The sequence below is a fragment of the Argiope bruennichi genome, chromosome 11 (genome assembly GCF_947563725.1).
Source record: "Argiope bruennichi chromosome 11, qqArgBrue1.1, whole genome shotgun sequence".
NCBI classification, from domain to species: domain Eukaryota; kingdom Metazoa; phylum Arthropoda; class Arachnida; order Araneae; family Araneidae; genus Argiope; species Argiope bruennichi.
Window position 1 is genome coordinate 44341565 of NC_079161.1, and position 13709 is coordinate 44355273.

At 30.7% G+C, this 13709-nt stretch overlaps 1 protein-coding gene across 1 annotated transcript in view; it reads right to left on the reverse strand.

Moving 5' to 3' along the window:
- Positions 1-13709, reverse strand: part of LOC129956545 (cell adhesion molecule DSCAM-like) — a 163659-nt gene that overhangs the window by 40196 nt on the left and 109754 nt on the right. The window contains exons 11-13 of the mRNA XM_056068471.1: positions 9610-9758; positions 8670-8801; positions 7022-7192 (exon numbers count right to left, since the gene is read on the reverse strand). Coding sequence (XP_055924446.1) covers positions 7022-7192; positions 8670-8801; positions 9610-9758 — 452 coding nt within the window. The remainder of the gene's footprint in view (positions 1-7021; positions 7193-8669; positions 8802-9609; positions 9759-13709) is intronic.

Genomic DNA, 13709 nt, shown 5'->3' on the forward strand with positions numbered 1-13709 from the left:
GTCAGTGGCATTTAGAAATGTCACTCAAAAGAAATGACTGTAATAAGAATAGAAAATGTTCTCAGTTTAATTTATCTTTATTATATATTTCATTTATAAATATATTTTCGTTGCTTTTATATTGTCATAATTCGAATTGTTTTAAAACTTTTCTTTTTATCAAATCATATCTTTTTTCCCTATTTTTGAAACTATTTCCGAAATAATAATAACAAAAACAAAAATATCAAGAATCTCCATTCCTTTGACGGAATTCCAGAATAAAAATATTAACCTGCACTTAGTGACACTTCGGGTAACATATTCCATTTTCATTCTGACTAATTGTATAACTAGATATGTGCGTGTGTGTGTGTATGTGTGTGTGCGTGCTTGTGTGTGTCAATATTATACATGGTGTACCTAACATCACGTCTTTCAGTTACAGTTACCTGGAATATTCCATGTGAATATGGAATCATACAATGGAACAATTCACTCACATGTCAGTAATTTAAATTTTTAAGATTAATGTGTGTTGTGATTTAACTTATGATATTATGCAGAATTATGGAAAAATTAATTGCTTTCAGCAGCTAGTGGGTCATCAACTATATTAATTATAATAATCTGATTGCATCAACCAACTTTGATGAAATACGTCTTATCGCCACAAAAGAGTGTAATATCTTAGATAAAAATTGGACAATAAATATAGAGCAAATTTATTCGTTAGAAATTTCTGCAAATTGGCGAAATAACGAAACAGGTCTGACTGTTAAGTTTAAGAATTTATTTATTTATTTATTGAAATATTTATTGTAAATTTATGAAGGACAAATGACCATTGGTGATCTATACAGGTGTCAAAGGCTTTCATATGATTTTTTTTAACTTTGTACTGTGTATGAGGTTAAGGATCTTTGCCAGTGGCATTATTAACAGAATCTGCACAGTCATGTAAATTTTATGAAATGTGACTCAAATATGGAAAGTGAGGAAGTAATGATATATCTAAAAATCACAAGCTTTCATATGAAGCAAAAATAGACAAAATCTGAGCTGTAAATGAGACTGGTGCACTAGTTTATATATTGATTATTATCATAAAATACGATACATTCTATTGTTAAAAACTTTGCAATAAAATATTTTCAAAAATTGACAGATTTGGGAAAGAAACTGCAGATTATTTAAATGGGAATTTGGCTTTAAGCTGTAATATTTTCTGGATTTACCCCAGGAAAAAAAATATTGTTAATCCTTTGGATAAACATTTTTTTTTTTTTTTTTTTTTTTTTTTTGCATATGGAGCACAATTTTCTGGACATTTAAAAGCAATAGATTTTATACAAAAATGCATTTATTTCATATTATTCTTTGATATTCAGATAGAATATCATTACAAAAATAATACATAAATTTTAAAAAATGCATTATGTTCTGACACGTCAAGTCCTCCCGCTGGTGTGGTGTGATGTGGAGAGGGGGGTGCCAGCTCAGGTGCGGCCCTTGTCATCTGACCGAGGTTCAAAATTATGAGGTCCGTCCCAAAATAGTCCTATTGTTGCTTTAAAACGGGAGGCTAATATAGCTAAACTAAACTGAACATGTCAAATGTACCTATATTGTCAAACTTTTTAATAATTACGACTCTAAATAAATATTTTTAGAAAAACTTTCCAAAATGAGCATTACCACATTCAAAAGTATATGTCTGTCGAATTCGGTACCTTTGATTTAAAATTCCATTCTGCAGAAAGTCCACACAAATACTTTTGAACGCTAGCTTTATAATTATAATTGTGCTAGATCTTGCGTGTAAATCCCCTTTCTTATTACTAGAAAATGTTATGAATTCTTATTGAACTATCTTTAATTTCTGAACTTATATATGAGGGGTGTTCCAAAAAAAGTTTACAAGGCAAAGGAAAAAGGCTTTATTAACAATAGATACAGGATACAAATGGTAATTAAGAGACAAATGTGGCGATCACTTCTCTACATAATCACCAAACCTGTTGAGGCATTTATCACACCGCTGGACCAATTTGTTTAACTCGTCTTGGTGATAATCAGGTCCAAGGCTATTGAGCCAGATCTTGGCACCTTTTTGAACATCACCGTCTGATATGAACCTTGTTTCGGATAAGTGTTTCTTCAATGCCTGGAAAAGGAAAGAGTCACTGGGAGCCAAATCGAGGCTGGATGGGGGGTGGCTCCAGACCTCCTACCTAAACGGTTGATGACGCCATTTCGCCACTTGTTGTCTACCCATTGTTTCGCCCTCGTACAGGTCAACAATGGGACACATTTTTGGCCCATAGAAATCGTATCACGACTCGCACCTCTGTGCGAGACCACTTCTCTAAACGTCTTGTCATTACTGTCGCTGTTTCAGGTCTCAGTACTAACACCATCTGCTCGAACGACCGGTCTAAGACAATCAGCGCCATCTGTCTCCACTCTGGGTCACAATATTCCCATCCACAATTTCTATTTACCAAATATTGCTGCTAGTAAACTTTATTGGGGGGATCACCCCTTGTATTTGGTGCGAAAAAATAAAAAATAAAAAAAATTGCTTTATCTTAATTTTGCTTTTTTAATCATTCATTAAGTATACGTAATTTATATGATTAATCAGTAATTCAATATAATACAAACAACCGTCACTGTTATGAAAAATCAATTGTGATATAATCTTATAAACAATTCGCAATATTTTCTTAAAATGTGCGAGTGCAAACGATAAAATGTGAATGTCAGTATTTACAATCTATTTATATATGAAAAAAAAACTTGTTTCAGAAAAAATATGAAATATACATTTAATGTTCGAATCAATAAACATAATTAAATTGATACGATGAACACGATAATTATACAGTAAATAAAAAACTTTCAATTCTCATTCGTTTCATTAATTATGCACCGAAACTTTTACTGCACAGTAACATACAGGAAAAAACAAGTTCAATGTTCTTGAGGAAACAATTCATTCTTGTTAGTGTTGGCATACAAACGTCTTTTCGCCATTAGAGAAATAAAAAAAGAACAAAACGATAAAAGCAAATAAAAGCGAACTGTCAAGTTGAAGTTACTAAGCTTAGAAAAATTGATAACTATAGCTGTGAAATGTTCGATACTGCATGCCTGCAGGAAATAACATAGAAATTAACTCGAATTTGAAGACAATTTCGAGGTGAGGTTTAGATGAAAATCTAATACTAGATTAATCTAATTCTGGCTTTTATATTTTCAAAGCACTATCTACAAAATCTTCTAAAAGCATCAACATTATTATCTTTGGATATTTTATTGATGAAATTATTGATCACAGGGGGTTGATGAAAAGTTCTGTAATTTAAAACAAAAATAAAACAAGATTTATGTACGGAAGAATTTGCATAAAAAAAAAAGTATGACAATTCACAAAATTTGGAGAATTTTTAGAATTTTTACTTTCTTATATACAAAGTACAGATAAATTGTGAATGAGCCTCCCTGTAAAAAGGGGTTGTGCAAGCGTGTGTGTGTGTGCTATCTTCATTTGAGCTAGAAGTCAGACTTCTGCCATCGGGTTCTCAGGGGTCTTTACCCTCAGAAGCTACTGCGCAAAATTTGGCTTAAAATAGTCACATGACAAAAAAAAAAAGATAAATCGTCAAAAGATTCGAACTCGAGATTTTGACGAATCTCCACGTTTTAGCCCTCTCTGAGTTCGAAAAATGCACTTTTAGAAAACGTCTGTCTGTCTGTGTCAAAGATGACTCAATTGATGGATGAAATTTGGCATAAGGTTTTTATAACGAATTTGTAGATTTCTATAAAATTTCGAACAAAATCCTTAGGATAAAATCTGTCTATCCATTTGTTCAAACCCCAGAGGGGGGCACCTCGAAATGAGGATGAGATGCTTCCAGTATGGTAGTTGGATCTCGCCATCCTGGAGGATACACAAATAGATGTGGAATCTGACTCCTCCCATCGATGACGGGACGTACTTCCTTCGGGGAGGGTTATACCGTGGCTGGTGATGGCTCTTAGGACTCAACCACAGTTCCCGCTAGTGTTGCTGTTGCGGCGGTCCGGTCATTCAGTTTTTATGGTTTAAATCCGGGTGCCTTCGTGGTGGGTCGGAGTGTCAGATGGCTGACTATATGGCTGTTCAAGTATAAGTTAGCATGATAACTACAAAACAAAGTGAGCTAGATAGATAAAATTTGTTCCGCATATTTAGCATATTTAATATAAGTAGATCCTTACAAAATTGTAAGCAAAATCTAACAAGGAAGTGATCGTCTATCAAGTTTGTCTTTATAGCAGTCGGAAGAATCAGTCAGTCCAGTCTTTTAGAAACATGTAAAAGCTATAACTCAAAAACGCGTTGACCAAAATATATCAAATTTGGTGCTTGGTTTTGCGACTTTAAGTATAATTTTATGCCAAATTGTCAATTGCTTTATGTTAAATTGTCAATTATTTCAGTCAATTGAGAAGAATGCGTTTGAAACCCAAATTCGATATTTTGATAGTTTTGACAACATGCCAGCGAATAATCGCCAAAAACTCGCCAAGGATCAGTAAAAATGCTAAATTAACGTCAAAGGATAATATTTCTTAACTATTGTAAGCCAATAACATGCAAGGCGTTCACTATGATAGTATCTTTATTAGAAAGTTGTGGAGAGACCAATGCCGCTGTTTTCATTCAGTAAAAATAATTAAAAATGATAATAGAAACCAGCCTTGAAATTGATACAAAGATCGAACAAATTTGCTTTCAGCTATTTTAAAGAATTTATAAAATAAGAAACATTTCTTATTTTATAAATTCTTATTAAAATTATGTTTCTATTTTTATTTTACTTGATGGGAATAAGAAAAATTGAAATAATAAATAGATTATTATAATTCCTATGCTTTTCAATGTTTCAGCTTAAAATAAATACTGATTTCGAGCTTATATAACCCGAAACTTAACCACACCAAGAAAGTGTCACCATTCGCCATTATTTGAAGACTCGAATTCTATCTTTTCCTGCTAAAGGAAGAGAATCTGACAGAAGATTTAATCTGCATTTGCTGTCTTTCAACTGCCACTTTGGTCCGAAGAAATCAAGATAAATCGGTCAAGATTCTAAGAAACTTTCGAAACTGGAGACATCTGCAAAAAGTAGACAAAGATCAGCAGTCAAAGTTGAACGATGAATAAAAATTTATTTCACTTGAGCAGTTCTTTTCTGAGCAGTTCTTTTGATTGATGCTTTCGCTATCTCTCGTCAAATGATGGTTTTACAAATCTTTAATAGTAATCCTTGAAAATTTTTATAATTTAAATTGGTACTTTTACTCTTTTTGAAATTCTAATTTCTGTTAATGAAACTAAATAATTGCAAACTTGATAATCGAGAAGAATGAAAAAAAAAAAAAAAAAAGATGAGATACAAGTTCTCTAGGGAAAAAAATGGCAAATTTTTGGCAAAAGAAAGTGGACTGTTTATCATATCTCTAATTACACAAATAAGTTTTTACTTTCCCGGATACGTAAAGGAAGTACAGTAAGTCGAAGTCTAAAATTTGGAGATTTGTCAAAAATGACGATTCTCGACGTTTTAGACCATCCTGAGTTCGAAAAAATATTATTGAAAAATGTCCGTTTGCGTGTCTCACTAAGAAAACTCAAAATTGCTTTAAGCTAGATTGTTGAAATTTGGTATATGTTCTTTGCACAAACTTTGTAGATTTCTATTTAATTTTCAGTAAAATCTATTGAGAAGAAATTCATCTGTTCAGCTGTTCGAATATAAATTAACAATAATTACAAAATGAAGCGATCTAGAGTGATATAATTCGGTACACTGAGTTAACATGTATAGTGTAAACACCTGTCAAATTCAATAAAGGGTTGTCTATATGTCGGTCAGTACTTTGAAAACAGGTAAACGCGATAATTAAAAAAATGCAATGATTTAAATATATCAATTTTTAAATATGTCTATATTTGGTAAAATATATCAATCTGGTTTGTAGAATTAAATTTTTTAGAACTAAATTGTTTTTAAAGCAAATTTTAGTTTTACTTGGTTGAAAAAAAACGCATTTAAAGCAAATTTGACGTTTGGATATTATTGGCGCATGCCAGGGATAATATCTCGCCAAAGATGACACGATAGATCCATTAAAAATCTAAATTCACGCCAAAATTTAATATTCAGTAACTATTGTACGTCAGTACATGTAAGACGTTCTCTGACGTGACAACTTTATTACAGAGTAAGTGAGAAAATTTTGGGGAGACATATTCCGTTTGTTTTTCTTTACTTTTCCCTTCGATCGAATTTTCTAGGTCTTGGTGATCTGATGACAGATTCTTGATTGCGATATCTGAAAACTAAGAATTCGTGTGAAATGTGATACCGATAAAATCGAAATCCACATTTCAATGAAACATAGACACTTGAAGGATTACAAGCATCTTAACAGTTGCTATTCGAACAGAAGGAGATTATGCGCAAATATTTGTAATTATTGCATTCGTTTAGTTTTTGATTGTCACTCACTTCAAATAAAAATGAAGAATACATCCATATTCATTCCAGTCTCGGAAAAATACCTTTTTATATTAGCCAGGTGGAGACATAGATTTTTATTTATTTATTTATTTATCTGTCATTCCAGAAAAATTAAGAAATATTTTTTTAATTGGTAAAAAAATTGTACAATAATCAAATTCGATAAATAATTATTTTTAAAAGATGGCATTGGCAAAATAATTTTTTGAAAACATCATTAAACTGATGATATTGATTACAGATTAGCTATATACTATCTATAGAAATGGAAATTTTGAATCTTTGAATTTTCATTTTGAATCTTCATTTCATTAAGAATTGTTTGAGTAACTACACACAATCGCTGCTTGACTCTTTTTATTACTGATAGCTTTATAAGAAAAAAATGAAGACCAGTACATATCTGACATTTAATACAGAGATTTTTAAAAATTAACTACTAATATACAAAAAAGGTGACTCACCTTCTTCAGTCGTGGTCACATTGATGACTTCACTGGGAGCACTGTGTCCAAGTGAGTTTTCAGCCACTATTCGGATAAAGTACAGGGTGACTGGAGACAGGGCTCTCAAGGTTGCCATGTTGTCTGAACCGGACACAATCAGCTGGGAAGTCTGACCATTCCAGCTGGAGTCTAAATGAGATATGAGAATAATTCATGAGTACAAAATATATTCAGAAAGAAAGAAGGTGCAAGTTTTTGTAACTGTTTGTCACAAATTATGAATAGTTAATTAAGCTGGATTATGTTTCCATTTTCAAAATATCATTTAGAAGATGACTGAGTACGTTTCTTGCGATTTTGAGTTATGGTCAATTGATGAAGACTTGAATAGCTAGGACTGAGTTACTTATATCTTGTCCATGCACAAAGTGATTGCTGTCACGATAGAGGAAGGCAGAAACTGAGATTGGGGTTCCAAAAGTTATGCATGGCACTCAGCTATATTCGCCAACATACCACCGCCACATTCCTCTCGTAAGCACAGAGCGGAATTTCATTAGAGTTGAGGTTACTCGACACAGAAGATTATTCCAGCCGCCATGAAGTGTCTTCTTTTACGCAGCTTCTTATCCATGTACTCTTGATGCCCATCCCTTGGAACTAAAATGATGAGGATGACTGCCAATCCGCCAGTCTTCCCTTCCAAATTCTTTTATATATATTTTTTAAACTCAAAAATCGAAGAATTTCACCAGAATTTAAGCACAATTTACTTACAGAAAATTTATCTGTTGGCATTCAGATACTCAGAAACGAAACAAATAGGAAGATGAAATTCGGAGAGTCAGGAATATGATTTTATTTTCGGAAAAAAGAAAACTTATGCGTTAATTTTTGAGTTTAATATGTTAAAGATTGTGTTTGATTATTTATCAGTACGAAACCACGATAAAACAATAGATCAACATGTATTAAAAATTGAATTTAGCGTATGAATTTCACAACAAAATGATAAATTTGAATGCAATTCCGGAACAAATTTGTCAAAAGTACATTGCTTATCTCTTTGTTGTTCGTGTATGTGTATTAATCACAAATCAAAATGTAACGAACCTAGTCAATGGAATTTTACAAATTCTCAGCAATTCCTGAAATATGCATAAATTTTAGATAGAATTGACAAACAAAATAAAATTATTACAAATTGGATTATCGATTATTTTAATGATAAGTGATGATGGAAAAGATGAATAATTACTCAAAAAATGTAGAGGGAACGCCATTCATATTGATTTAATTTTACGTTTTTTTCTCTTTATATATAATATACAGTGTGTGTGTGTGTGTGTGAGTTGTGCATTCAGAACCATGTAAATTTGACAGTTTAACTCACATTTCTGGATTCAACAACCAATCACTTTTTTATGGATTTCATATTCACAACTGAATTTGTTAAGCGAAAAAGGAATGTTTCTAATACTTAGTACAACATATATCGTAATGCATCAAATAAAAATGCATCCTTAAAAGGAATTTATAATGTTATGTTACATCCGATAAGCAATGGAACTTATTAGCAGTGGAAAATAAGACTGCTTTCCTCTTTATATTCATTTGGCCAGTTATATAAATACAAGCATAAATAAAAATACAGTTAAAATATTACCTGATATTGACTGGTATTGTACGACGCTACCAGTCACATGACTATTCCCATCATGCTTCACTTCCCATTGCAATGTAATTGATCGACTAGTGATATTTACCACATTAATGTCAGTTGGCGGATCAGGTCTCCCTATTGGTTAAAAAATTTAAATCAATCATCACAAAAGGAAAAAGGAAATGACTAATATGATAGTAAAGATCAAACATATTTTTTTAAATCGTATAATTTTCTATTACAAAAGGAGGATCGATTTTTAAAACAATTTTATAATAGAAAGCCTAATCAAATTTAAACAATACTTTTAAAAAATTTAATAATTTTTTTTAAACAAATGAATAAAATTCTGATACCAAACACTAGACATCATCATCGTTTTTAAAAGATTTTCCATTTACTATGTATTTCAAATTACATGTTTGATTTAGGCGTTTCAAATAATATTTTCATTGCCACTAAGCTGTTACTATAACGTCTAACGTTCAATATTTCATTTTAGTTCCGGTTTAACATTTTCCGGATACTTTAGAAGGCGTAATTTGTGTTTAAAAATATCTGTTGTCTGTCTGACTCTTTAAAATGAAAATGAGAATACTGTATAAAACGATTTTCCAATAACTAAATCGAAAAAAAATGAAACAATGCCAAACACAAATTAAAGGTAAAAAGTGCTAAATGCAAATGTAAAAACGAATAGCTTTTAAATATTTAAAAATAACAGAAATAAAAAAAAAAGAAACTGAAAAAATATTTATAATTATTAAAAATTATTACGAAAATATTTTAAAAGTTCTCATAATTGGTTATTTCTGTCAAATCAATATAAAAAAATGATTCCCAAAATAAATAAATTTTAAATCATAAAAATATAAATAAATTTCATAAAAAAGCACGTTTTTAAAAGTATGAATATGCTTTCTAGTAAATTAAAATTACTGACCTTGGACAATGTATTGTATAGTCGCTTCATCCGTGCCTATATCGCTGACTGCAGAGCAGCTGTACGTTCCTGTATCACTTCGATGAGTTTTCAAAATTTGCAATTCCGATATCGTCTGGCGAGAATCTGCTATGTCTCTGATTGAAAATCTGAACAGAAAAAGAAATAATATTATATTGCCATAAATCAAGGATATTTCTGGGCATAAAATATTCAGAAGAGTCGAGAATTCGATTTTTGCTACGTGTTTTGTTTTCAAAACGTTCGCAAGAAGAACCCTCAATAACTTTAAACCACTAGAGGGGAAGAATATGGCGCAATTATGCAATTAGAAACAAATTATAAAGAACAGATTATAAGTGAAAACTATTGTTTCAGAACTTCCCGATTTCGTAAACACATTTTTTTTTAATTATATCTGTACGTAAACACTATAATTCCAAAACACTTTCAGCTAGTTGGATGAAATTTGGAATATATATTTTAAATAACGTTTGTAGAATTATATCAAATTTTGAATGAATTTCATTCAAAGAAAGATTGTCTGCTGTCCAAAATAGCTATAAAAAGTGGAGAGCCAGCTAATTACCATAAGGTACACAGACTGAGCATCTAAAATGTAGATTTTTATCAAATCTGATTTCAATTCCTGAAAGGGTTAACCATCTGCTGACCTGCACTTTTACAAAGATATGAATGCAATAACTCAAAAGCGCAATGACCTAAATAAATAAAATTTGATACCTGATTTTGTGATTATAATTTTAGTTCTGTGTCGGATTTGGCTTTCTGTCGGTAGAAAAAAAATGTCCAAAATACGCATTTGGCTTTCTGTCGGTAGGAAAAAAATGTCCAAAATACGCATTTGGCTTTCTGTCGGTAGAAAAAAAAATGTCCAAAATACGCATTTGGCTTTCTGTCGGTAGGAAAAAAATGTCCAAAATACGCATTTGGCTTTCTGTCGGTAGGAAAAAAATGTCCAAAATACGCATTTGGATTTCTGTCGGTAGAAAAAAAATGTCCAAAATACGCATTTGGCTTTCTGTCGGTAGGAAAAAAATGTCCAAAATACGCATTTAGCTTTCTGTCGGTAGGAAAAAAATGTCCAAAATACGCATTTGGCTTTCTGTCGGTAGGAAAAAAATGTCCAAAATACGCATTTGGCTTTCCGATACTTTTGTATTAACCGCATCCCAACGATTAATTTTCGAAGACGGCATTCTAATAGATTCTTTCATAACTGCTGTTCATCGATGGCATATGGTTTGTATAAAGTATACAAAGAGAAAGTACTATTATTGTCAAAAAGATCGATATTTTGATAATAATAATATTAGAAGAAAGTATTGTTATCGACAAAAAGTTCGCTGTTGGGATGATAATAATAATGGGAAAAAGTATTATAGTTCGTCAACGGATTCTGAGACGACCACATTTCGACGACTCCATCTCATTCAGGGGGGAGACGCGGAACGATGAGTGTATTTCCGGTATTCCCTTTGACTGTGGATTTCCCCTATTATAATTCGTCACTGGATTCTGAGACGACCACTTTTCGACGACCCCATCTCATTAAGGGGTGAGACGCGGAACTATAACGGCATTTACGGTATAATTATCTATAATGCTAACGTCTCATTGCGAGTCTTCATTGTTAAATGTAAACATCTCCTCTTTTCATCTTTCCTCTCACCCCTATTTTGACAAATTAAACCAATCCAAACGCATGCGCAAAAGCGCGGAGGGTTTTACAATCCGGTGCTGAACATCATGGTCGGGCTCGATATTTTGACGAATCCTAAAGTTTTAGAACTGCCCGAGTTCGAAGACACATTTTGGGAATTATGTCTATTTGTAAACGCTATAGTTCCAAAACGCTTTAAGCTAACCAGATGACATTTAGAATATAGATTTCACGTAATATTTTTAGATTTATATCAAATTTTGAATAAATTTCATTTAATCAGCTATCTAAGATAACAGCAAAAAGTGAAGAACTAGGTAAATACAATATGGTACACAGATTTAGTATTTAAAAGGTAGATTTTTATCAAATTTCATTTCAATTCTTGGAAGGGTTAACCGTCTATCGACCTATATTTTCACAAAGATGTGAATACAATTATTCAAAAACACAACGACTTAAATATATAAAATTTGGTACGAGATTTTGTGACTATAATTTTAGTTCTGTGTCGGATTTAGTTTTCAATCTGTCAGAAAATATATTCAAAACGCACATTTGGTTTTCTGATATTTTTGTATTAAACGCATCCCAGCGATTAAATGCCGAAGACCACATTCTATTAGATTAATAATTGCTGTTCACCGATGTCATGTGGTTAATAATGCACTAATGCATTTGTTAGAGGGTCAGCGAGAAAGTTTCAGGGAGACTATTTCAACTGGTCATTACTTCATATTCATACCTTTATTTCAAATTATTGTGGAATATTGCTTAAAATTGTCATGTCGCAGACAATTCCGAATGGATTTTTTTTAATTACTGAATCATAATTAAGAATCATAATTAGAATTATTGAATCATAATCAAAATTAGTTAATTATTGAATCATAATCAAGAATCTTAATCAGAATTATTGAATTATTTAATCATAATCAGAATTATTGAATTATTTAATCATAATCAAAATTATTGAATTATTTAATCATAATCAGAATTATTGAATTATAATCAGAATTACTGAATATTGAATCATAACCAAGAATCATAATCAGAATTAGTGACTTATTGAATCATAACCAAGAATCATAATTAGAATTATTGAATTATAATCAGAATAAATATTTTTTTTTATTTGTGCTCATATAAATGATTTTTTTTTTGTATCTAATATTTCTAAAATAAAGAGATATCATAAACATCTATGAATCACAGCTGTTAGAAGTCAAGAGAAATTTTTAAAAATGTATAATCTGAACTTTTTTCACAGTTCGTATCAGAAAAATAATTATCAAAGCGAGAAGAGATTCTTTTTCTATTATACGAGATACGTATTTAATTCATTTCAGTTTCCATTTCTTAAAATAGTGGATTTCCTCAATTAAAAAAGAGCAAAGAGACTTTTCAAAGCAACGAGAAAAACTTAATATCGAAAAATTCCTATTTGATGAAAAATTTAAATTGAATTTTGCTGAAACGTATTCTTTCTTTGAATTAAAAGAATGAGACCCCACTCCCCCATCCCACGTAGTCTTAAAAAAATATCCATTGCTTATATTTTGCAAAAGGAAATGAAATGAAGTTTTAAATTTGAATGTAGATATTATAAAATAATATCTGAAGAGGGAAAATTATTTTTTGATGCGTACAAAAATATGCAATAACCTTGAAAATGAATTTAAATTAAATACGCCGGTCGGATTTTTCCTTTAGAGTGTTTCTTTAGATTGTTTAATGCAAAAGTGACATTTCAATTTTTTAAGTCCGCACAAGGCTTTTTCTAAAAAAAAAAGTTAAACGTTATTATTTCATATGTAGTGAATTATAAAATAGTACTAGAAATAGTTTTGTTATAAACTAAATCATTTTGATTGAACATTGAAATTATTTCAGTTCTTTAAAAATAGGCAAATTTAACAATAAAATGCATTATAAAAGTGCCTAAAATGTTTATAGAATTCGAATTTATAGTAAAACCAATATTTTTCTTCCAAAACGGGGATTTTAGGGTATTAATGAAAATAAATTGGGTATTCATATTAATGCCATCGAAAAATTCTAGTTATTTTAAACTAAACTAACTAACTAGAAAAGTTCTAGTTAGTTTAGTTTAAAGTATATTCAAGTTTATCCATTGTAAGCATATGTCTGTTGTTTATATGAGATTTTTATATATCATTTTACCCATTGTTAATGTTGTATTCTTAAAGTATCCAATTAGGTTTGAAAACAGGAATTTATATGAAAATCATATTTTTATTTATTTATATGAAGTTTCAAAAAATGGGTACATTTCTGTTTCCAGTGATATTTCTATTTTGTTTCTATGTTAGTTAAAAGCCAAATTATAAAAAAACTATTGGCATGTTAAAAATGATGCTTATTTATAAATATTTAAAAACTTTAAATGCATTTA